We start from the raw sequence: 26278 nt of genomic DNA, 5'->3' as shown, positions 1-26278 counted from the left end.
AAGTTTGGCTACTTTCTACCGATAACAGGGCAAAGACCCTTACTCGGAGTGTTTAGAACTGTCTTCTCAGCACGTATTGATTTCCTTTGCTTTGTCTTTTGAGATAAGGGTCTAATCTTACAGGCTCCCTGGTGTGAGGCCGTCAAAGTGGTCAGTGCAGGAACTAAGCACACAGAGAGTGTGAATCCGTTTGAACTTCGAACCTCTTCTGTCCTGCTGAGGTCTCAAGACTGCGTACACATCTATTGTTATGCATGGATGGTTCAACTTCATAACAGGAAGGAGTTTGTTAGATTCAGTCCACCAACAAATACAGTAGGGATGGATTTGTGGATTTTCATTAAACACAGGACCGTATTTGCATTTGATGGTGTCTAAATATAGGACGGGAGATGGCTTATCAGAATACAGTCGTTAAATTAGTCTTGGCACTCAACCAGCGGCTCCTTTCAAGCTGCAAACAAGACTGTGCACAGTATGTGGTGTATGTGTGCCTGCTCTCATCCTCATTCATCTGAAAGAGATGTTCCCTTAAGTCATTGTCTCGTTCTGTACATGTGTTTTTCTCCTTGGACGGAGGTAGGTAGAGCTATTGGTTTTTACACGGTGCATTTGGGTCAGTTGCCTCGGTGTGTTGTATTATGTTAGAAGCACTCAAGATGCAGTCATTGCATTAAAACCAATGATTTTCTTGGAGATACTACTACAAATGAGAGGTGTTGCTCCACCATTGTAACAATCTAGAAAGACACAATAAGACATAAAACATATTAAGATTATCAGGATGCGCAATATAAAATATTGAGATACGGTAGAGAAAAAGCAGTAATCAAGTTATACATTAGTAAAAAACTGTCCTATGACTTTAAGAGTGCTTATATTCTCCCAGTTCTCCATCCCTCAGCTTTATACCAAACCAAGTGACAGGGCTGCCATTGGGCTGAAACTAGGGCTGTGGCGGTCATGACATTTTGTCAGCCCGTGATTGTCATGCAAATAACTGCCGGTCTCATAGTAATTGACCGTTAATTACCATAATATATTACCATAAACACATTCTCCTAACCTACAAGCCCCTGATGCAGACCATTTGAACATCTACATTTTAAAAAGTCTAATAAATCAATTTAATATAGCCTACGGCATTTATTTTAGACAGGTCTATTTATTTTAGACAGGTCTAAAGAAACATGTAGTCTATTTCAGAAGAACAACATAGCATATTCTGAGTTGTCCTTGTGTTAGGCCCAGTGGCGGCTGGTGACGTGAAAAATTGAGGAGGATGATATAGACGACAAAGTGTGTTTCAAAAATCGTCAAAAGACGAATTATGTTAACCTAAAGCATTTAATAAAGACATTTATAGCAAACTATTATGGGAAGGGAATGAGAGGGCTACTTAAACTGTGTTGGAAAGGGATCACAGCAGTGATTGAATGAGGGTATGAGGCATGAGTTGAGGTGTTCAGAGGCTTGACCAGTGCAGGACAGGATTTGACTGGGAAGACAAAACACTATAAGACAGCACACTACACAGTTAGACAAAGGAGCTAAGAATGAGTTAGTCCAAGCAAGGAGTAAAATCATTGATGTGTAATAATGTGATTGTGTTTGTGTATGTGATTGACTCTACATACAGGAATGAGAGAAAATTGATAGGGGTACTCATCGTTCTTTGAGGGGAAGTGTTCATTGTGCCAGTGGATGAGTGGGCACATGAGACGTAGCTTCAGTCATGTCAGGAGAGAGTTGACAATGGCAGATAAAGTGGTGTGATCATCACCTCTTAATCAGGGAACAGGAGGGGACTTAGCTGTAAATACAAATAGCAGATATATTCCATTACAGCTGCGCCATCGTAGGTTTGGGCAACGAGTTTCTCTATGAAGTTAAACTCAGACATCTCAAAATTCATAAAGTCAAACAGACTGCGCACCTCGCCCTCTTAAAGTATCCCAAGAAACATTCCTGAATAAAACCCTATTTCATCCACATATCTGACAATAACTGACAACTGCACGCAGACTGGTGACACCATTGGTCTTAGAGCGGTGGGGCAATTTTCAAATTGTCTCGTTTTTATCCAATACAGGGTGTCAGATGTTTAGGTGTAGCCTAGGCTGCTGCAACATTTCTGTTGTGAGTTTTTTGCTTGTGTCTGTCCAGAGTGATTATGTGTTAACATCTTTGTTAAATAAATACCGGAGGAAAGTGGAAAGCCTACCTGAGCATACCCTGCTTTTGTTTTTTCGTTAAGCTGAACACAATCAATGTTCTTCAGGTCACTGTACCCATCTTCCGACCAAGGCTCAGACTTTCCAAAAGCAGGCATGGCCAGCAATACAGACGGCTTGATGAAAAGCTCCCTGTTAACCAGCTATAATTTTGACGTCAGGTGGTACTTAATGCCCACATCTTTTCATCCTTATTCATGAAACTAATCTCAGGCAGAGGTCGACTCTCGCTTTTAATTCGTACCTTTTCCATGTACCCCAAAGAATGAAAGGGGTTCTTCAACAAAAAGTCCACAACATTTTCGTCAGCGTTGGCCATTCACTCATTCTGGCAGAGAAATCTGCACACTCGTGCTGATATGGAAGTTAGCAAGGCAAATTTAAATAAATTGCACTAACTGGGCACAAAAATAAAGTTCTAAGACCAATAAAACAATGTATAATATACCTCAACCATCTCCTGTAAGTTGAAAAAACTAATCTGAATTGAATAATATCCCCAAAATCTCTATCCAACAATGTCACCAAGCCTCTCAACACATAGAACCCCATAATGCTCTGTGGCACAATCCCAATACAACTCACTAGGTTAATTCTCTGGATGGACAACATGTCATTTCATACTGCAAAAGCTTTGATTGGTTGGAGAACATCCTCCGGGAGTGGTCATAATTACCATGTATGTCAATGGAAAGGGGAAAGGCCTAGGAGCCTCCTAGGTTTTGTATTGAAGTCATTGTAGCCAGAGGAAGACGGAAGCTAGCTGTCATCCGGTTATACCATGGTGCTACCCCAGACAGGGCTGTTGAAGTTACTGTAGACCTTCATTGCAAAACAGTGTATTTTAATCAATTATTTGGTGACATATGAGAATATTTAGTAGAGTTTAATCTAAAAAGGATAACTTTTTTAATTTCTCTAGGGTACGTGGGACAGTAGCTTCCCACCTCATCAACAGCCAGTGAAACTGCTGGGCGCCAAATTCAAAACAACAGAAATCCCATAATTAAAATTCCTCAAACATACATGTATTTTACACCATTTTAAAGATACACTTGTTGTAAATCCAGCCACAGTGTCCGATTTCAAAAAGGCTTTACGACGAAAGCAAACCAAACGATTATGTTAGGTCAGAGCCAAGTCACAGAAAAACACAGCCATTTTTCCAGCCAAAGAGGGGAGTCACAAAAAGCAGAAATATAGATAAAATGAATTACTAACCTTTGATGATCTTCATCAGATGACACTCAAAGGACTTCATGTTACATAATACATGTATGTTTTGTTCTGTAAAGTTCATATTTATATCCAAAAATCTGAGTTTACATTGGCACATTATGTTCAGTAGTTCCAAAACATCTGGGGATTTTGCAGAGGGCCACATCAATTTACAGAAATATTCATAATCAACATTGCTTAAAGATACTGTTATACATGGAATTTTAGATCTACCAATCCTTAATGCAACTGCTATGTCAGATTTTTTTTAAACTTTACGGAAAAAGCACACCATGCAATAATCTGAGTACGGTGCTCAGACGACAAATCAAGTCAAACAGATATCCGCCATGTTGGTGTTAACAGAAGTCAGAAATAACATTATAAATATTCACTTACCTTTGATTATCTTCATCAGAATGCACTCCCAGGAATCCCAGTTCCACAATAAATGTTTTGTTTGATAATGTCCATCTTTTATGGCCAAATACCTCCTTTTGTTAGCGCGTTCAGTTCACAAATCCAAACTCACGACGCGCGGGCAAGTCCAGGTGAAAGTTCAGAAGAAAAGTAATATTACAGTTCGTAGGAACATGTCAAATGATGTATAGAATCAATCTTTAGGATGTTTTTAACATAAATCTTCAATAATGTTCCAACCGGAGAATTCCTTTGTCTGTAGAAATGCAATGGAACAGAGCTCGCTCTCACGTGAGCGCACGAGACTGAGCTCGTGGCTCTCTGGCAGGCCTCTGACTCATTCCCCTCTCATTCGCCCCCACTTCACAGTAGAAGCCTCAAACAAGGTTCTAAAGACTGGTGACATCTAGTGGAAGCCTTAGGAAGTGCAATTTGACCCCATAGGCAATGAGTTGAAAAACTACAAACCTCAGATTTCCCACTTCCTGGTTGGATCAGGTTTTTGCCTGCCATATGAGTTATGTTATACTCACAGACATCATTCAAGCTGTTTTAGAAACTTAAGAGTGTTTTCTATCCAAATCTACTAAGTATATGCATATTATTTTATGGCTGAGTAGCAGGCAGTTTAATTTGGGCACGCTTTTCATCCAAAATCCCCAATGCTGCCCCTACCCTAGAGAAGTTAATGTTTCACTATTTAAAAAAAAAAGAAATTTCCCTGAAGAGGATGGTCCTCCCCTTCCTCCTCTGAGGACCTCCACTGGTTAGGCCCTGATCTGGTTATGCCATATGGCTGTGGGCTTTGCTTATCTGTCACACCCTGACTTGAGGTATCTCTGTTTTCTTTATTATTTTGGTTAGGTCAGGGTGTGACTAGGGTAGGTATGCTAGTTTTTGTATTGTCTATGGGTTTTGTATGTATAGGAGTTTTGTAGGTCTAGGTAGTATGTATGTCTATGGTGGCCTGATATGGTTCCCAATCAGAGGCAGCTGTTTATCGTTGTCTCTGATTGGGGATCATATTTAGGTACCTATTTCACCTTTTGTGTTTGTGGGTTCTTGTTCTATGTTTAGTTGCCTGTCTGCACTACTCATATTAGCTTCATGGTTCGTATTGTTATTTTGTTCAGTGTTCATTCGTTAAATAAATAAGAATGTACGCTTACCACTCTGCGCCTTGGTCCGATCATTATGACGAACGTGACATTAGCAGACAAGATTTGCTTAGAATTCTGTGGCATTATTTTATATTATCTTAAGGCATGAAGAATACAATTGAACATAGCTGAATAAATTAGAAAGGACATTTTCTCCAAACGATTTCTGAGGGAGTGAGGTCCTACTATATGCTTCATTTTGAGATATTTATGCAACTTCAGCTGTATTATAAAGACTATATTTTTAGATTTTGGCAGGTTATGTTTTTAAATATGCAAGCATAGGCAGCATATCCATAAGGCTAGGGGAAGCTATTCCTAAAGTGAATTGAATTAAATTACCCAAATGATATAGGCTAACTACTCCCATCTATACAGAAATAAATACAATTATTCATAAGTAGCATTACCTTCTTTAAATCGTATTGCCTACAGTCAGAAGGAAAGGTAGCGCAAGCAATTTGAGCAGATGATTGTTGCGTTGTGACTGTGAAGAGTAGAGAGGCCAAGCCAGGCGTACCGCAATATTTCAAAATACAATCACAGGAAAACATAGTTTGGAAAGCAAATGTTTATAGCTGTAAAGAGAAGACAATGAAAAGACTAATCATTTCAAATTCTCAACTTAATTGAGTGAACAACAGTAGAGCCTGTCTTATTGGCACCAGTGGAGAGAATCGGCAATATCCCCGGTGAGCATATTCACTATTTATCATTATTGGGTCAGTGTTACTTAAAAGTTTGTTTTTTGGACAATAATTTCCTCCAGTTTTGATGGATGGCATATTCAATTTGTGTCTCTCCTTCTTGTAGGCCTATTATATGGACAACGTTGTTTGTCAGTGTCAGCAGAGTAGGGTACCCTGTCATTTGGTAATGTCTCCAGTCATAAAGAGTAGTACAATTGCATGAAATGTGTTTATAAAAGGCCATATTTTTCCCATGCAAAGAGGGAAGAAATGTATCTGATATCGCCTAGGAATATACTCGCTCAGCCATGCATTGAACTGTATTTTTTTTGCAAACAGTGATTGAGTTATATTATTAGCCTAAATGATGACTATCCAATCTACTCATCACATTAGGAAAAGTAGACTATCTTACATACGTCTGCAAATAGAATGATGCATGAAGTGCTTTATTATAAAGGTGCATTTTTATGGTGAAAATGACTTTGCCCAAACTTGAAGCTCACATGCCACCTATGTGTGCCAGGTTGTAAAGTGGATTCATGTGCTTAAAGTTAAGAATTGAGCAATAAATATAGCAGCACGAGAAAGCTGGGATCCTTTCTTTAAATAGTTGCAAGTCAAATCTCGGTTGTCACATGCTTATAAGAACACGCGTTTTGCTAGGCTCTGTGGGCTCTGTGTTCTCCAACCATGTTCCAGGGGGTCCTAAAGCCTATAGGATACGTATGGAGTTATTTGATCACCTTCGTTGTGATACAATCCAATTCTAAGCCTATTCGCTAGGCTACATGATATGTGTGACTATGATTAGAAAAAGTCGCAACAAAAAAAAGGCATGTGGTGTTTCTTGTCTTACTGCACATGCTGGGAATCATTTACATTTAGAATGTAACCGTTATTATGCACCTGTCGGAACAGTAGCAGGGGAATAAAATACATGTAATCTTTGCACTTAATTAGCAAATGAAGGACGCTTTTCCTGTGGTTCATTTTCATGTCAGCCAGGTAGGCTATACTCCTGCTGTAAAGCAACGCAATGTGCTTAATATTACCAAGATAGTCATGAAGAGGGCACGACAACTCCTTTTCCCCCTCAGGAGACTGAAAAGATTTGGCATGAGAAAGCTGGGATCTTTTCTTTAAATAGTTGCCCGTCAAAAACTCTGTTGTCACATGCCCACAGAGCCTAGCAAAACACGTGTTCTTATAAGCATGTGACAACAGAGTTTTGACTGGCAACTATTTAAAGAAAGGATCCCAGCTTTCTCGTGCTGCTATATTTATTGCTCAATTCTTAACTTTAAGCACATGAATCCACTTTACAACCTGGCAGACATAGGTGGCATGTGAGCTTCAAGTTTGGGCAAAGTCATTTTCACCATAAAAATGCACCTTTATAATAAAGCACTTCATGCATCATTCTATTTGCAGACGTATGTAAGATAGTCTATTATTCTTAATGTGATGAGTAGATTGGATAGTCATCATTTAGGCTAATAATATAACTCAATCACTGTTTGCAAAAATAAATGCAGTTCAATGCATGGCTGAGCGAGTATATTCCTAGGCGATATCAGATACATTTCTTCCCTCTTTGCATGGGAAAAATATGGCCTTTTATAAACACATTTCATGCAATTGTACTACTCTTTATATGACTGGAGACATTAGCAGAATCTTTGTTAATACGCCAAATGACAGAGTACCCTACTCTGCTGACACTGACAAACAACGCTGTCCATATAATAGATTTGGCATGGGTCCCCAGATCCTCAAAAAGTTCTACAGCTGCACCATCGAGAGTATCCTGATCGGTTGCATCGCCGCCTGGTATGGCAACTGCTCGGCATCTGACCGTAAGGGGCTATAGAGGCTAGTGCGTATGGCCCAGTACATCACAAGCTTCCTGCCATCCAGGATCTATATACTAGGCGGTGTCAGAGGAAGCACCCAAAGATTGTCAAACTCCAGTCACAGACTGTTCTCTCTGCTAACGCACGGCAAGTGGTACCGGAGCGCCAAGCTAGGACCAATTGGCTCCTTAACTGCTTCTACCCCCAAGCCATAAGACAGCTGAACAATTCATCAAATGGCCACCAGAACTATTTACATCAACCCCCCGCCACTGCTGCTTCTCGCTGTTCATTATCTATGCATAGTCACTTCACCCCAACCTACATGTACAAATTACCTCAACTAAACTGTACCCCAACAAAAACATTTTTTATTCAACTAGGCAAGTCAGTTAAAAATAAATTCTTATTTTCAATGACGGCCTAGGAACTGTGGGTTAACTGCCTGTTCAGTGGCAGAATGATATATTTGTACCTTGTCAGCTCAGGGTTTTGAACTTGCAACCATTTGGTTACTAGTCCAACGCTCTATCCACTAGGCTACCCTGCTGCCCCATTGACTCAGTACCGGTACCCCCCTGTATATAGCCTTGTTATTGTTCTTTTTTTAAAGTTTACATTATTGTTATTTTTTTTAAAGTTTACTTTAGTTTATTTGGTCATTATTTTCTTAACTCTTTCTTGAACTGCACTGTTGGTTAAGGGCTTGGTAAGTAAGCATTCCACAGTAAGGTCTACCTACACCTGTTGTATTCGGCGCATGTGACAAATAAAGTTTGATTTGATTTGAATATTATAGAAAGCTGATGGGATCCTCCTCTTTTCAATAGAGGCCATAAAAACTCAGTTTTCTCACGCAATTGCATAGCCTACAGAAATGCTGTGTGACATGTGCTCATGGGCTCTCATTAATTGTTTAATTCGATTTTTGAACGCATTTGCATTGATTTTAGAGTGATTAGAGGGGCAATAGATTGATGACTACTAGGACATTAGCACTGGCAGTTAGCACATTAGCGAATGACCTTCAGCAGCATCAGAGCACAGATTTGGAGAAGCCTAGTTACCATGACTAAACATTCACGTGGAATTTGACTGTGACCGCAGGTGCGGCGGTAATACAGTCACCATAACAGCCCTAGCTGAAACACAAACTCAGAATTGTGATTTTGAAGGCCCAGTGCAGTTCCTGGGTTTTAATACTTTTTGACCATTTTCATTGAAAACCATCATAGTAAAGTACTGAATTGTTACCCAGAAACTATTTGAAATTCAGATAAAAACAGCTGCATTGGACCTTTAAAATTGTAACACTGATAGTGTCTGATTCCCTGGCAGCACTTACAGGGCTTGAGCAGTTAAAGAGAACACTCTTCCATCAGCTGTTTTCCTTGATACTCTCTAGGGATAGGGCTGTTACGGTGTTCCGTATTACCGCCGCACCGGCGGACACGAGTCATGGCGGCAGTCAAATTCAATGTGAACGGTTTTGTCACAATAATTAGGCTTCTCCAAGCTCTGATGCTGCTGATGGTCATTAGTAGCCTACCAAACTTGCTAACTGCCTGGTACCCAAGCACTCTATTGTCCCTCTAATCATGCTGACATCAATGCAAATGTATTCAAGAATCTAGTCAAACACTTCATGAGAGCCCATGAGTTCATGTTGCGCAACATTTCTGTAGGGTATGCAATTTCATGAGAAAACAGAGTTTTGATGGTCTCAATTAAAAAGAGGAGGATCCTATCAGCTTTCTATAGGCTAGGCCTACTATATGTATTTTTAAACTTGACTAATATTAAGCACATTGCTTATCTTTACAACAGGAGTGTAGCCTATCTGGCTGTCATGAAAAGAACCACAGGAAAAGCGTCCTCCTTTCACTATTTAAGTTGTTTTTTTAAAATCCCCTGCCCGTTTCTAGACAGGTGCATGATAATGGTCCATTCTAAATCAAAACAAATTTCACACATGTATGTTTTTGTACATGTAAAGACAAGATTAAATCAATAATAATTTAATGGGTGACAATATTAGCCTATCACTTGTGAATTATATATTATCACTTGTGAATGATGCCCAGCTTGTGCTCAGTAAGTTTCTTTTGCAACTTTTTCAAATCATAATCACACACCTCATGTAGTTTTGGTAAAGTGGCCAAATAACTTCTTAAAATTAAGAAAATTAATCTGCTTTACCACGGGTGTAGAGCTGGTATACATTTGTTTTTTTGGTACTTTTTACCCCTTTTTCGTGATATCCAATTGGTAGTTACAGACTTGTCCCATCGCTGCAACTCCCGTACAAACTCGGGAGCGGTGACGGTCGAGAGCCATGAGTCCTCCGAAACGTGACCCCGCCAAACCGCACCGCTTCTTGACACACTGCTCGCTTAACCCGGAAGCTAACCACACCAATGTGTCGGAGGAAACACCATACCGCTAGCGACTGAAGTCAGCGTGCATGCGCCAGGCCGCCACAAGAAGTCGCTAGAGTGCGATGTGACAAGGACACCCCAGTTGTCCAAACCCTCCCCTAACATTGCCTTAGACCGCTGCGCCACTCGGGAGGCCTAACTGGCATACATACGTGAGTATCAAGTTTGGGGAAGATAATTTTCACCATGAAAATGCTAACCTTTATAATAAAAGCATTACATGCAGAATAGCATTTGCGGTCACTTTCCCCGCTAATTGATTGTATTTTGGAACATTTGCGCTTATGATGTGAAGAAATAGCCTAATAGTTGATCAACATTTAAGCTAAACGTTCTGATCTGTTGCGTTAGCCTCATTGCTTAAACACGCTTTTTGGATGCTAATGGTTGTATTAATTTGGGATCTATCGCATCCCACAACTGTCTCAGACTATGTTTTGAATATTTCTTTCTCTCACAGAATATAATAGGTCAACGTTTGTACTATTGGGATAGTAAATTGACATAGGCTAGTTCTTTTGCTGGATAGTAGATTGACATAGGCTAGTTCTTTTGCTATTCATTTCGGCCTACTCATCTTGTTGGCTAACGAAAAGTAAATGTGGCCAGTTCTTTCAATATCGTCAATATACGCCTCGGAATTGGATAAGGACACGGGCCGTTCGGTCCCTGATGTGTCCGTCTTCACATGGAGCCTGTGAAAAAGACCTGATAACGTGACGGGCATTGGCTACTAAGAATTGAGCTATTTGAGAGAGCCATGTGAGTGAAAGGTGCTTCGGAGCCCACAGCCAGGAGAATGGAATTATATTTAATATATTCAGCCCCAGCTCAACAGTCACTGGCCGCAAAAGGCATGGATTTTTTTAGGGGGCATTACTGCCACACAATGGGGATGCCGCCGAGAAGTTTGAGGCGTTATCAAGTGCTTGTCAAATTGTGAATGAGAGACTGATTAAGTGTGTGTACTGCTCAAAAAACAAAGCATAGCTCGTGCCTTTCATGCAACTTTTTTCAAATCCTCATTAGAGTTGCATCATGCAGCCTTAGAATGTATTAAAAATCTAAACATATAGCCCAACGTTTGTATCACAACCACAGTTGCATAAATGACTCTAAATTAAGCAAATAGGAGGACCTGTTTCTTTGTTAACCCCTCAACACAGAATAGCCACACTCCCTCAAATCGTTTGGAGAAAATGCCCTTTTCAATTTTATTCATCAATGTTCAATTGTATTCTTCATTCTATAAAATCATATAAAATAGTGCCACGGAATTCTTAGCAAATCTTTTCTGCTAAATTAACTAATGTAGCCCACAGCCATATGTAGCCCACAGCCATATGTAGCCCACAGCCATAGCCAGATCAGGGCCTAACATAAGGACAACTGTTTAAAGAGTTACCACCTCCCATATTAAACTCTGAGGATCTTTACCTATCACATCCATAAAACAGTCAACATATTAATGATAACCTTTTATCATATCGTCATTCTGAACAGTCGTAACCTTCTTGCATCTGCAAAACCCCCAGCCGTACTTATGATTCAGTACTACATAAATTGGTTTAATTATTTATTTACTAGCCAACTAAATAATAACACAGATTAAACATACACACTTCATACATAATTAAAGGTCCCTAGTGGACTGACACAATATGGTGGCTTTTTACATAACAACATGGAGAGGGAGAGAGAGAAAAAGATAGAGAAAAAGACACTTAGCATTGATACATTTTCAAAACTATTCTCACAGTAATCATATATAGTTTGCACACGAACCACCACTCTTTTGGAAAAATAAATCATGATTGTATTTATGTGTGAATGTCTTTGTCCGTTGTGTAGTCCTGAACAGTACTAAAGAGTTCACTCTGTTCCATTCACTCCTGAAGCTGCTTCTTTGAAGATAGGCTAGCCAGCCGTGTCGATGGTTCCTAGTGGGGTGATGAGAGCAGTGTAATACGATGGTTTGAGGAGAGTAGTACAGTTGGATGATTTGAAGAGTTATAGCATGGTCCCACTTAAATTAACATTTCTAGATATTTGACTTAGGACAGCTAATCAGCCGTACCAGTGATTGTCCTAGAGGGGAGTTTTCTCCTCTCTCCACCTCGTGTTAATAGTCAGAATTTGAACCACTTTACATGCACAGCTGCAGCCTGGCGATGTTCTGGTCTAGTCTGGGAGGTGAGTTTCTTTTTTCTTTACCTCATGTTGAGGTTCAAAGTTCCAACCATTTCAAACGTGTAGGCTACCATTTTTTCTGGTCTAATGTTCATTTCGTTACCAATCCTTTTATGCACTCTGGCCGAAGTGGATGGTTCCGTCAGTCTGACTGTAACGATGTGCGCTGAGAGTCGGGAAGCAAGTTCAGGGAGTGAGTTCTTTAATAAGTAAACACAACATAATACAAAAATGAGAAACATGAACAACGCACAGACATGACACAGGAACAGAAACAATAACGCCCGGAAAAGGAACCAAAGGGAGTGACATAAATAGGGCAGGTAATTAAGGAGGTGATGGAGTCCAGGTGAGACTTATGAAGCACAGGTGCGCGTAACGATGGTGACAGGTGTGCGCCATAACAAGCAGCCTGGTGACCTAGAGACTGGAGAGGGAGCACACGTGACACTGACACGCTCTCTGACCTCACTCGGGGGGTGTCTACTTATGCACAGTTTATAGGAGATAGATTATTTTATGGCTCCTAAAATCACATTCCTACTTAATACTTTCATCATTTTTCATATTATATGCATGTATTTGATGGAAACTTGACAGACAAAGGGGATATACTTTCCAAGTTACAGTATTTCCTTTATACCATTTTTAATGACACCACAAAAGAACAATCCATTTGAAATGATTATTCCCCACGTCTTATGTTAGAAATATTGTTCCAGTATTCGCTTTAGAAACTGTTAGAGTTTCGGCGGGAAGACTGTCTGTTAACAAAGGGATTCCTTTGGTTAATATTGGAGGGGACAAAAGAGAGGCCTCTCCTCCTGTAATTTACAAGAGGGTGTGAACTGTCAACCCCCCAGCAGCTCTCTCCCCCCTTCTGTGGGTGAGAGAGGGCCTGGCTACTGTCATCCACCGCCGAGCTGATCTGACCCATTCTGATCCTCACAGGGCAGTCATGTCACTATGCGTGGAAGCCAGGAAATGCTAAATGTGTTTATGTTCGTTAACGGTCAATTACCATGAGAACAGCAGTTATTTGCTTGATAATCACCGACTGACAAAATGTCATTACTGCCACAGCCCTATCTAGGGAAAATGAAAAGACCTCTATTTTGGGAGAAGAGCAGCTCAGTTTTCATTGTTGTGGCTCGGGGGTTAAATGGGTTCCATAACACAAGCTGAGACTCTGATTGCAATCAAATACGGGAGATTTCCAACTGTGGTCAATTTGGAGTACTTTTCTTACGCTCCTGGCCCATGATGACCCATATATCAACAACTATTTTTCACTTCACTGAATGTACTGACATGAGTGAACAAAGCAAAACTTTTTGCAATGGAAAACAAAAATTTGCGGTCTTATTGGACAAATCATATACAGTGCCTTTGGCAAGTAGTCCGACCCCTTGACTTTTTCCACATTTTGTTAGGTTACAGCCTTATTCTAAAATTGATTAAATTGTTGTTGTTTTTATCTCATCAATCTGCCCACAATACCCAATAATGAAATAGCAAAAACAGGATTTAGACATTTTTGCTCATTTATAAAAAATAATGTAAAACTGAAATTTTGAAAACTCAAAACTGAAATGTAAAACTCACATTTACATAAGTATTCAGACCCTTTACTCAGTACTTTGTTGAAGCAACTTTGGCTGCAATTACAGCCTCGAGTCTTCTTGGGTATGATGCTACAAGCTTGGCACACCTGTATTTGGGGAGTTTCTCCCATTCTTCTCGGCAGATCCTCAGAGCTCTGTCAGGTTGGACGGGGAGCGCTGCTACACAGCTATTTTCAGGTCTCTCCAGAGATGTCCATGCTCTGACTGGGCCACTCAAGGACATTCAGAGACTTTGCCTCACAGCCACTCCTGCGTTGTCTTGGCTGTGTGCTTTGGGTTGTTGTCCTGTTAGAAGGTGAACCTTCACCCCAATCTGTGGTCCTGTGCGCTCTCGAGCAGGTTTTCATTAAGGATCTCTCTGTAATTTACTCCGTTCATCTTTGCCTCGGTCCTGACTAGTCCCCCAGTCCCTGCCGCTGAAAAACATCTCCACAGCCTGATGCTGCCACCACCATACTTCACCATAGGGATGGTGCCAGGATCCCTCCAGAAGTGATGCTTGCCATTCAGGCCAAAGAGTTCAATCTTGGTTTCATTAGACCAGAGAATCTTGTTTCTCATGGTCTTGAGTCCTTTAGGTGCCTTTTAGCGAACTCCATGCGGGCTGTCATGGGCCTTTTACTGAGGGGTGGATTCCATCAGGCCACTCTACCATAAAGGCCTGATTGGTGGAGTGCTACAGAGATGGTTGTCCTTCTGGAAGGTTCTCCCATCTCCACAGAGGAACTCTAGAGCTCTGTCATTGTGACCATCGGATTCTTGGTCACCTCCCTGACCAAGGCCCTACTACCCTGATTGCTCAGTTTGGTCATGCGTGCAACTTCTTCCATGATGTTTGCCACTGTGTTCTTGGGGACCTTCAATTCAGCAGAAATTTTTCGGTACCCTTTCCCAGATGTGTGTTTCGACACAATCCCGTCTTGGAGCTCTACGGACAATTCCTTCAAACTCATGGCTTGGTTATTGCTCTGACAGACACTGTCAACTGGGGGACCTTATATAAACAGGTGTACGCCTTTTCAAATCATGTCCAATCAATTGAATGTACCACAGGTGGACTCCCAAGTTGTATACACATCTCAAGGATGATCAATGGAAACAGGATGCACCTGAGCTCAATTTCGAGTCTCATAGCAAAAGGTCTGAATACTTATGTAAATATTGGATTTCTGTTTTTTTATTTTTAATACATTTGCAAACATTCCTAAAAACCTTTAACTTTGGAATTATGGGGATTGCTTAGTATTTAAAAAAAAATAAAACAAATTTAGAATAAGGCTGTAACGTAACAAAATGTGGAAAAATTCAAGGGGTCTGAATACTTTCTGAAGGCACTGTAGCATCTCCCTGTTCAAAACGTTTCCCCCCTAATGAACACGACCCATGTCTATCTTCGTGTCATGGAAAGGCATACTGAAGAAAATAACTCTTCTCTCTGTCTGTCCTTCAGGGCTGCTGAAATCATCTACTCCCTCACCCTGGCCAATATTAGGAGGTCTGGGAAGCGGAATGATTTTCCAGCAATGGAGAATTACAGACTGCTCACTGAAGCCAGGAGGAACCTGGGCCTGTTCCAGCACCATGACGCCATCACAGGCACCGGCAAGGAATTGGTAGTGATCGACTACGGTATCAGGTATCACTTTTTTTTATTGCTTGCTTTATTCGTTTTCATTGTCTTAATTGATGGGGAGAGATGCAGTTCAAACGTGAACACGAGGATTAATCAATAATTTAATGGATTGGCACTGACATGGTTTTGTGATTATTACCAGCATCGTGCTGTAGACGTTGGTTAAATGAAAGTGAAACACTATATATTTGACTCAGAACTTTGACTGCTTTCCTCTGGGCATTTAATTAGAACAAATCTCCCTTCTCAGATTGTTTCATTCCATTTTGAATTTGAAACAAGTGATCGTCAACTCCGCTCACTGGCTGGTGCTGAAGGACAAAAGTGCATACAGTTACAATCCCTCAAAGGCCTTCCTTCAAATGGTGAGTAAAAAAAAAACGTTGGAATTTTAATTTTAGTGTTGAAACACAAGGTAGTTGATTGTACATAGCAACATTTCAGATTAGTATAGTGATTTTCAAAGGGTGACAGTTTATGGTGGTGGTGCAGGGAGTGAAATGCGTGCCATAGCTACAGATTTGAAGTGTTTACCAGACTCTACTTTCGGCCAAATCCCTGAAGGTGGCACAACATCAGGATTTGAATATGCAAATTGCCCGGGCAGGAAATCAACATCAATTTTCAGAGTAAAGTATCCTCTTCCACTTCCTGGTTTCGCTACAGCAGCTGAAAAGACGCTCGATATGCATCTCACTCACCCAAACCTAATGAAAATTGTGTTCAAGTGAATGAGCCTTAGATGTTTAAATAGCTTTTCCATTTTGAAAAGCATTACCAATACCAGAAAAACTCAAATTAAATATATTGTTTTGAAAACTAGTCTATAAGGACTGAATATAGCCCGTGGACTGTGTGTTGGTGTAGCTATATCAGATTGGTGTTCTTTTGCAAATCAACTCTAATCTCATTTCTCTCAGGACGATATCCAGCCTGCTCAAGATGCCCTGCCTCGAAAAACAGTTCTGAAAATCAGCTCACAGCCTAGGTAAGGCACCGTACAAATCTTCCTCCCTTTTCCCTTACACATTCTGCCTGATATTATGACCCCTTTCACATTGCAAACATGATTTAGAATAAATACAGGAAGTATAGTCTGGTCAGGTTGAACAATATTAAACCTGATGACAACAGCTGTGGAATCTTTTCTTTATGACCAATTTGCCTTTCAGACTTTTCAAAGCGTTAGCAACTCGCACCAACCTGTCTATTTTCCTACAGGTCTGTGGTCGTCTACAACCCCACGGAGCAGGACCGCACGTCAGTGGTGACTGTGTATGTGAACACTCCCCACGTACGTGTGGTCACAGACCACGGTCGTCCCGTCCCCGCTCAAGTCAGCGCGGTGTGGAACGAACCCACCACAGCCTCCACAGAGGCCTTCCAGGTACAATTGTCCATTTTTTGTCGTTAGTGTTTGTATTTAGCCTTTATTTATCCATGTGAATGTTATTTGTCGCTATTTTTTTATAATGGCAGTGTCAGGTAGGACTATGAGGTTACCACGGAGATTAATTGGAGATTAACTGGAGATTGATTACCAATGTGTTACCAGTTCATGTTCATGCATGCTTTCCCCCACATCATCTCATGTTATGGTGTTTTCTCTTGGGGTCAGTTGTCATTCATAGTGCAGGTGCCAGCGCTAGGTCTTGGGGTGTACCAGTTAGGTGAGGCTGCGAGCGGCAGAGCGGAGACTGCAGAATACGTCTTCTTCAGGCAGAGCGGCGAGCTTTCCGTCAACGTGAAGCACTTCACAGTTAACATCCCCCAGGACGCCTCCACCCCCCTCAGCATCCACAACCCCCACCTCCAGGTCTGGAGCTCCCCCATCACCGGCCTGATGGAGGTAAGACATGCACAGCATAGCATAACAAAGCATACTATTGCACAGTAAAGCATAACATGGCATAGCTTAGTAAACATAGCATAGTAAAGCATAGCATAGTAAAGTATAGCATAGCTTAGTAAAGCATAGCTTAGTAAAGCATAGCATAGTAAAGAATAGCTTAGTAAAGTATAGCATAGCTTAGTAAAGCATAGTTTAGTAAAGCATAGCTTAGTAAAGCATAGCATAGTAAAGAATAGCTTAGTAAAGTATAGCATAGCTTAGTAAAGCATAGTTTAGTAAAGCATAGCTTAGTAAAGCATAGCATAGTAAAGAATAGCTTAGTAAAGTATAGCATAGCTTAGTAAAGCATAGTTTAGTAAAGCATAGCATAGTAAAGACTAGCTTAGTAAAGTATAGCATAGTTTAGTAAAGCATAGTTTAGTAAAGTATAGTTTAGTAAAGCATAGCTTAGTAAAGCATAGCTTAGTAAAGCATAGCTTAGTAAAGCATAGCATAGCTTAGTAAAGTATAGCATAGCTTAGTAAAGTATAGCATAGCTTAGTAAAGAATAGCTTAGTAAAGTAAAGCATAGCTTAGTAAAGCATAGCTTAGTAAAGTATAGCATAGCTTAGTAAAGCATAGCTTAGCAAAGTATAGCATAGCTTAGTAAAGTATAGCTTAGTAAAGCATAGCTTAGTAAAGTAAAGCATAGCTTAGTAAAGTATAGCTTAGTAAAGCATAGCATAGTAAAGAATAGCTTAGTAAAGTAAAGCATAGCTTAGTAAAGCATAGCATAGTAAAGAATAGCTTAGTAAAGTAAAGCATAGCTTAGTAAAGTAAAGCATAGCTTAGTAAAGCATAGCTTAGTAAAGTAAAGCATAGCTTAGTAAAGCATAGCTTAGTAAAGTAAAGCATAGCTTAGTAAAGTATAGCTAAGTAAAGCATAGCTTAGTAAAGTAAAGCATAGCTTAGTAAAGTATAGCTTAGTAAAGCATAGCTTAGTAAAGTAAAGCATAGCTTAGTAAAGCATAGCTTAGTAAAGCATAGCTTAGTAAAGTAAAGCATAGCTTAGTAAAGTAAAGCATAGCTTAGTAAAGTAAAGCTTAGTAAAGCATAGCTTAGTAAAGTAAAGCATAGCTTAGTAAAGTAAAGCATAGCTTAGTAAAGTATAGCTTAGTAAAGCATAGCTTAGTAAAGTAAAGCATAGCTTAGTAAAGTATAGCTTAGTAAAGCATAGCATAGTAAAGAATAGCTTAGTAAAGTAAAGCATAGCTTAGTAAAGCATAGCATAGTAAAGAATAGCTTAGTAAAGTAAAGCATAGCTTAGTAAAGCATAGCTTAGTAAAGTAAAGCATAGCTTAGTAAAGTATAGCTTAGTAAAGTAAAGCATAGCTTAGTAAAGCATAGCTTCGTAAAGTAAAGCATAGCTTAGTAAAGTAAAGCAAAGCTTAGTAAAGAATAGCTTAGTAAAGTATAGCATAGCTTAGTAAAGCATAGCATAGTAAAGAATAGCTTAGTAAAGTAAAGCATAGCTTAGTAAAGCATAGCTTAGTAAAGTAAAGCAAAGCTTAGTAAAGAATAGCTTAGTAAAGTAAAGCATAGCTTAGTAAAGTATAGCTTAGTAAAGCATAGCATAGTAAAGAATAGCTTAGTAAAATAAAGCATAGCTTAGTAAAGTATAGCTTAGTAAAGAATAGCTTAGTAAAGTAAAGCATATCTTAGTAAAGCATAGCACTTCACAACACAGCAGGGCACAACGCAGAACTCCTGCAAAAGTGCTATATAATTAAAAACCAAAAACTAAGTTTTAAGTGAGAAGTAGGCATTGGTCTGAAGCCGAAAAAGAAAAGAAATTCACACAAGCACCACAATGCGTACACAATGCGTCTACCAAGGTTTTCCAGCACACAGCTTTGACCTTCTACAGTAGCTATGTTGGTTTATTGTACTTACAACAATGTGTCGGCAGGTTACTTCAAACCTTCTCAAACAGCCTAATTCATACTCTTAGAGGAGGTGGTCCCAGAATAATGTGATTTGTACCAAATACAAGCTAATTTATTGCATTCTTCCCACCCCACACTAAGACCACCATTCCACTACCCTTTCATGCTTTTGTTTTATTATATGAAAGCAAGCTTTGTTTTTATACTTACAAGACCATCAGGCTTGATTGAGATATTTTGTCTTGTAGTAATGTGGTGCCTGCTCGTATTTCCTTAAACCTTTATTTTAACAATACATGTCATTGAAAAATACAAATATTTCATAACATATTTTTGGGTCAGTAGGTACCCAACGTAAGAACAGGAGGTGGTGGTGTGTTCGACTCAGTCACTCATATAGATATAGAGGTCCATAGAGTACGTCTGCATTCCTGATTTCTGTCACCGTTAGCTTACCTGTGTCGTATTTACATAAGCTCAGAACCACTTGTTTTATCAACTGCTGTGGTGATCAATGGACAGTTTATCGCCTTTGTCAAAAGACTATGTAGCTTAAAGTTATATGTGTATTTGTATTTATTTTTGCAATACAGATGATGACACTACAATAATACACATTTACAATAGGCCTGTATCTGAAAAATACATACATACTAATGATATATATATTATTTTAATAGCAGGACACTGCAAAGTCCATTGTCCCTCTGAATAGTATGAATTAGGCTGTTTGAAAAGGTTTGAATCCAGAGTAACCTGCCCACACACTTCTGGAAGTAAAATAGACAAACCTAGCTACCATAGTAGGTCAATGTGTGCTGCAAAACCTTGGTACGAGCATGGGTGAAGTACGCATTGTGGTGCTCAGGTGAATTTCAGATCAATGCCGACTTCTCACCTAAAACACAATTTTTTTTGTTTTTAATTTCCATGGTTTTTACACCGGAAGGTGACAACTACTGAAGAAGTGCATAGTACTACATTACCTGTAAACAATAATGAGTTATTGCAAAATGTAAGATTTACAATCAAACGTACATTCATCAGATATAGTCAACGTTGTACATACAGTCCAGGGATGGCCACAATTGTTCTTGAAGAGCTACAAGGTTATGCAGGATCTCTTGTTCAAGCACAGTTCTACCACACCTGTACAAAATAAGAATACATATTTAAGAATACATATTTACAAATCTGATGTTGTATAGGCGGTCGAAATCCTTTAGCTACAAATGTTCGTAGTAACGCTGTACACAGCAGTCCAACCCCAGTAAAAGAGAACAGATTCCCACATTTATAAATGGCATCTATCCTGGCCATTAAGCAGGCTGGGGCATTCCCTGCAGCACGAAGATTGGTGTAGAGGTCCACTGCTCTTGTGTGCACGTCAGGAGAGGGGGTAATCAAATGCTTGTTTAACAATTCAACTGCAGAGCTGGTAAGTCTGCCATTTAAGCAGTGTGTCCCTGGGATGTACCGTAGGGATGGCATGCATCTGACGGATGAGGGCAACGACGTCCTCCTTGAGAGATTGAGAGCTGGTCTCTCCACCGTAGTAGCAATGACGCACACACTAGTACTACATACACGTCACACTCCCTGTGCCTTGCCACTCAAAAATGTCCAACAGACCCCAAATCTTCTTTTTAAGAGACCCCTAATAAATCAAAATTAGCACTAGTGTGTGTGTCGGGAAAGGGAGGGGAATGTCAAAAACTATACACAAAAGAGAATGGTCAAAATATCAGGGCAGTGACGCTAACCTGTACACTACAATCCCTGTTAGCAAGCTTATTTGTTTGTGCTCTGATTACACACAAGTGTCCAGGTCAGAAGTTTACACAGATGACTTCAGCCATATGAAAAACCTTCCATAGCAAAATATACCGAGCACCCTCTTTTTGCTTCTCATCCAACTGGTGTTAGCTAGCTAGCTTCAGCTGCTAGCCTTCTACTAGTTAGCTATTACTGTTGCGCAGCAGCCAAGTTGCTCAACCTGGTTTTAGATCTCTGAGATTCGGCTGAAAAGATGTTAGCATTGTCAGAAACGCTACAAAAAGGTAGCACATTGTTGGTTTTTATTGGGCAGAAATGTGAATCAGGGGCGGCAGATAGCCTAGTGGTTAGAGCTTTGGGCCAGTAACCGAAAGGTTATTGGATTGAATCCCCGAGCTGACAAGGTAAAAATCTGTCGTTCTGCCCCTGAACAAGGCAGTTAACCCACTAGTACCCGGTAGGATGTCATTATAAATAAGATTTTGTTCGTAACTGACTTGCCTAGTTAAATAAAGGTTAAATAAAAAATAAAATGTGCATGCGAGAGCGGTAAATTGGGAATTTAATAAAAACTGTTACACCTACAAACATATTCAATCCAAATGGATTTAAGTCTAATGGTCACCTTATGGGCACTGTAGCCTCGTTTTAATCGACGTCTAAAAACTGAGCTAGGTTTGGGCAAAAAATTGTCTGACAACCCTGTCAGAAATCCGGTATAGTGGTTCTCGGTAACGGCCGGACGGGTCATGACGAGAGGCGGGGAGTGTGTTGTACCTCCAATCAAATTGGTTTTGAATTTTCTTAGACATTGGTGTCATATTGGCTTAGATAGGATGCTAGAGAGATTTGAATTTACATTGAGCTTCAATCAATCCCATACTATAGTCGTGGTGACCGGCACGGCTATAATTCAAGCCTATTCTAATGTTAGCACTGAACCAGAGTCATGAAGTATTTAGTGACTGTGACCTGCACTGAAAGGTCGCAAGGAATGTATCACACTTCTAGACTGTTAATGGTACTGACGTGGTATCAAACCAGGGTCGTCTGTGTGACAGAAGACGACATTATTCCTCTGAGCTAAAGCATAGGCATGAGTTCTCGGGAAACAAAACAAGTCTTCAGGTCTTCAGGCGTGATTAGTCGTCACACAAGCTCATCACATTGTTCACCAAACGACCTCAACTACAACAACACAGGATACAGTCTGTGTAGTATTACAACGGTATATTCGTTAGCTCTCTTTATTCATGTCAAGCTGCCAATGTAATGGTGATGATGCAAGTGTTGAATCCGACCTTCTTCTGACTGACATCCGCAGAGATTGAAGCTGAAAGAGGACGGCTCAGAACACCAGATCAAGGTGGAGTTTGCGTGGTACGGCACAACCAGCAACCGAGATAAAAGCGGAGCCTACTTGTTCCTGCCTGACGGGGAAGCCAAGGTAACTCGGCAACTTTATTAAACGGGATTGATTCTCCTTTGTCAACGTGTAGCATTACAGCGGCACTGAAACCTTGTAAAGAAGAGAGTGCTTTCAGCTCTTACAGTAAAGGGAAAGGAGATACCAAGTCAGCTGCACAACGGAATGCATTCAACCCGAAGTGTGTCTTCTGCATTTAACCCAACCACTGAATCAGAGAGTAGTTCTGTTACCCCAGTTTCCCTCTCTTTTCTCCCTTATTTGTGCTCCCTTGCCAGCACACTCTCTGTAGGAGGTATTATTGGCAGAGGGTGGATGGGAGAGGGTGTTATGAGTGATTTGATCCCCATTGGTTTTCTGTGCTCCTCCAGATGTACTCTCCCGCTCGGCCTCCAGTGATAAGGGTTACCAAGGGATCTGTGTTCTCTGAGATCACCACGACCTTCGATCATGTGACGCACACTCTACGCCTCTATCATGTTCAAGGTAATGATGGAATGTGTGTGCGTGCGCATGTGTGGCCAATCTACAATTGACTCCATACACTGTTACACCTGATCAGTGATCAACTGAAAGCAGTTGTACAAACATGCATGCGACCTTCGTAGCCTGCATGTATCAACATCAGAAAAACAGAACGTTGAAATATCAAAAATACCCTGAAACGTAATGTTTTGTCTTTGAAATGGGATAAGATCCAAAACCCTGTCTGTAGATGAGCCACGTGAAGACTCACTCAGTGAGCTTACTAGGATAGTCGAGAGAGAGGGAGAGAGATGGTTTAGTCAGTGCAAAAAACTTTTGAATGGCTTGCTTTCATAGAGAAAATGTGTGTTGTTTTGTTTGCGTGCTCGTCAATAAAAAGGAAGCTGCAGTCATGCTACCCAGGGAGCCCCTGAAGGGCTGCATGTCATCACACAGCCAAACAGGCCTTAATTGGACCCAGCATGTAGATTTCCTACTGAAGAATGGTTTCATTGCATATTTTGACCTGAGGGTACAGTATATAGAGATACAGTCTACATGTTGCGAGACGTATCACTATAGTTGTAATTTACCCATTTTGAATCTTTCACTGTGACATTGGTCCTCTATTAATGTATTTATGATATTTAATGGCTCAATGTTGAGACTCAATTTACTTTTTACTGCTTTTGCATTCACCCAAAGTCTATGTACTGTAACTGTGGATTTTTTCTTCTTAGATTTATTCATGTTTTGCATTATTTCTGGGGTTATGTTTATTTATTTTTTTCATCTGAAGAACTGGGGCAAAAAAAATTCAACTGTTTTTTTTATTTCTCCTCTCGGTGGATTAATTAAGTTAGGTGTGTAAAATGATATCAAACAATGCAAGATGTATTCCCAAAAAATGTACAGTACCAGTCAAAAGTTTGGACACACCTACTCATTCAAGGTTTATTTTTTATTTTTTACTGTTTTCTACATTGTAGAATAATAGTGAAGAAATCAAAACTATGAAATAGCGCATATGGAATCATGTACAGTCGTGGCCAAAAGTTTTGAGAATGACACAAATATTAATTTTCACAAAGTCTGCTGCCTCAATTGGTATGATGGCAATTTGCATATACTTCAGAATGTTATGAAGAGTGATCAGATGAATTGCAATTAATTGCAAAGTCTCTCTTTGCCATGCAAATGAACTGAATCCACTGAATCCATTCACTGCATTTCAGCCCTGCCACAAAAGGACCAGCTGACATCATGTCAGTGATTCTCTCGTTAACACAGGTGTGAGTGTTGACGAGGACAAGGATGGAGATCACTCTGTCATGCTGATGCTGAGTGGTGCTTGGAATCTTTTTTCTTCCTCTGTTAACCATGGTTACCTGCAAGGAAACACGTGTGTGTGTGTGAGTGCATCTGCACGCACAGTGAGTCAAAGACTTTTGGAGGATGGCCTGGTGCCAAGAAGGGCAGCAAAGAAGCCACTTCTCTCCAGGAAAAACATCAGGGACAGACTGATATTCTGCAAAAGATACAGGGATTGGACTGCTAAGGACGGGGGTAAAGTAATTTTCTCTGATGAATCCCCTTTCCAATTGTTTGAGGCATCCAGAAAAAAGCTTGTCCGGAGAAGACAAGGTGAGCGCTACCATCAGTCCTGTGTCATGCCAACAGTAAAGCATCCTGAGACCATTCATGTGTGGGGTTGCTTCTCAGCCAAGGGAGTGGGCTCACTCACAATTTTGCCTAAGAACACAGCCATGAATAAAGAATGGTACCAACACATCTTCCGAGAGCAACTTCTCCCAACTATCCAGTAACAGTTTGGTAACGAACAATGCCTTTTCCAGCATAATGGAGCACCTTGCCACAAGGCAAAAGTGATAACTAAGTGGCTCGGGGAACAAAAATCAATATTTTGGGTCCATGGCCAGGAAACTCCCCAGACCTTAATCTCATTGAGAACTTGTGGTCAATCCTCAAGGCGGGTGGACAAACAAAAACCCACGAATTCTGACAAACTTCAAGCATTGATTATGCAAGAATGGGCTGCCATCATTCAGGATGTGGCCCAGAAGTTAATTGACAGCATGCCAGGGCAGATTGCAGAGGTCATGAAAAAGAAGGGTCAACACTGCAAATATTGACTCTTTGCATCAACTTCATGTAATTGTCAATAAAAGCCTTTGACACTTATGAAATGCTTGTAATTATAGTTCAGTATTCCATAGTAACATCTGACAAAAATATCTAAAGACACTGTAGCAGCAAACTTTGTGGCAATTAATCTTTGTGTCATTCTCAAAACTTTTGGCCATGACTGTAGTACATGATTTCATATGTGTCATTTCATAGTTTTGATGTTTTCACTATCATTCTACAATGTAGTTAGTAGTACAAATAAAGAAAAACCCTTGAATGAGTAGGTGTGTCCAAACCTTTGACTGGTACTGTATGTATTCGGAGACTCACTAGGAGTATAATTAATACATCGAAATCAAGCCAAAAGAGGAAGGAAGCTTATAAATATGTGCTGTGAATATGCTCTGTGATTGTGTTAGTGTTCTCTTTCTTTCTCTCTCTCTTTCTTTCTCTCTCTCTCTCTCTCTCTCTCTCTCTCTCTCTCTCTCTCTCTCTCTCTCTCTCTCTCTCTCTCTCTAGGTGTGGAGGGCCAGGCGGTGGAGATCTGTAACTCGGTAGATATAAGGGGGGAGTTCAACCGTGAAATTACAATGAGGTTAACATCAGACGTGGACAGCAAGGATCGATTCTTCACAGACCTCAACGGATTCCAGGTACTGTTACTGTATGACCTGGCTCTCTCTCTCTCCCTTTCACTCGCTCTCTCACCCCCCCCCCCCTTCCCTACTCAGGCACTGCCCCCAGATCATTCAATGAGTGAATGAGAATTCTATTTTGTACACACTGAAGGATACGTGTACAGGGAAAACGGTCACAGCTCTTCGAGGGCCACATTGAAAGGAAATGTAGCCTTGCAGTCACCCCTGATATTTAAGATATCACAGACACATGCATAGAGTGAAGAAAACACGGACAAAGAGCAACCTTACACAAGTTATACATGGTGGAACATTTTCGTTTCTAGTAGGAATGCACAATTACAGCCCAGTCCCTAGCTATCCAGTTGTGAGAAAGCACTCCCCAATATAACGGAGCCACGTATACTGCTTTTCTTGCTTCTTGCTTCTGAACTGGAGATTTCTATGCGAGACTGTGCATGGACATTGAGCATGTCAACAGTTACGACAAGAGCAATTAACTATGATACAAATGGCTAGTAGCATTAGCTTGACATCAAATGTACATAGAACTGGCTGAATGGGGGTTTATTAGATGTCCAAATT

General features: G+C 40.4%; 1 protein-coding gene across 2 annotated transcripts in view; it reads left to right on the top strand.

The window, feature by feature from the left end:
- The window catches only part of man2a1 (mannosidase, alpha, class 2A, member 1), a 63240-nt gene that overhangs the window by 27406 nt on the left and 9556 nt on the right, over window positions 1–26278 (top strand). For both annotated transcript variants that reach the window (XM_064942186.1, XM_064942183.1), the window contains exons 10-17: window positions 15281–15466; window positions 15714–15828; window positions 16384–16451; window positions 16685–16850; window positions 17082–17312; window positions 22341–22463; window positions 22814–22928; window positions 25575–25708. In XM_064942186.1, coding sequence (XP_064798258.1) covers window positions 15281–15466; window positions 15714–15828; window positions 16384–16451; window positions 16685–16850; window positions 17082–17312; window positions 22341–22463; window positions 22814–22928; window positions 25575–25708 — 1138 coding nt within the window. The remainder of the gene's footprint in view (window positions 1–15280; window positions 15467–15713; window positions 15829–16383; window positions 16452–16684; window positions 16851–17081; window positions 17313–22340; window positions 22464–22813; window positions 22929–25574; window positions 25709–26278) is intronic.

The sequence above is a fragment of the Oncorhynchus masou genome, chromosome 28, assembly GCF_036934945.1.
Source record: "Oncorhynchus masou masou isolate Uvic2021 chromosome 28, UVic_Omas_1.1, whole genome shotgun sequence".
NCBI lineage: Eukaryota > Metazoa > Chordata > Actinopteri > Salmoniformes > Salmonidae > Oncorhynchus > Oncorhynchus masou.
The sequence above is the reverse complement of the archived record's forward strand: the minus strand, read 5'-3'. Positions and strand labels throughout refer to the sequence as shown.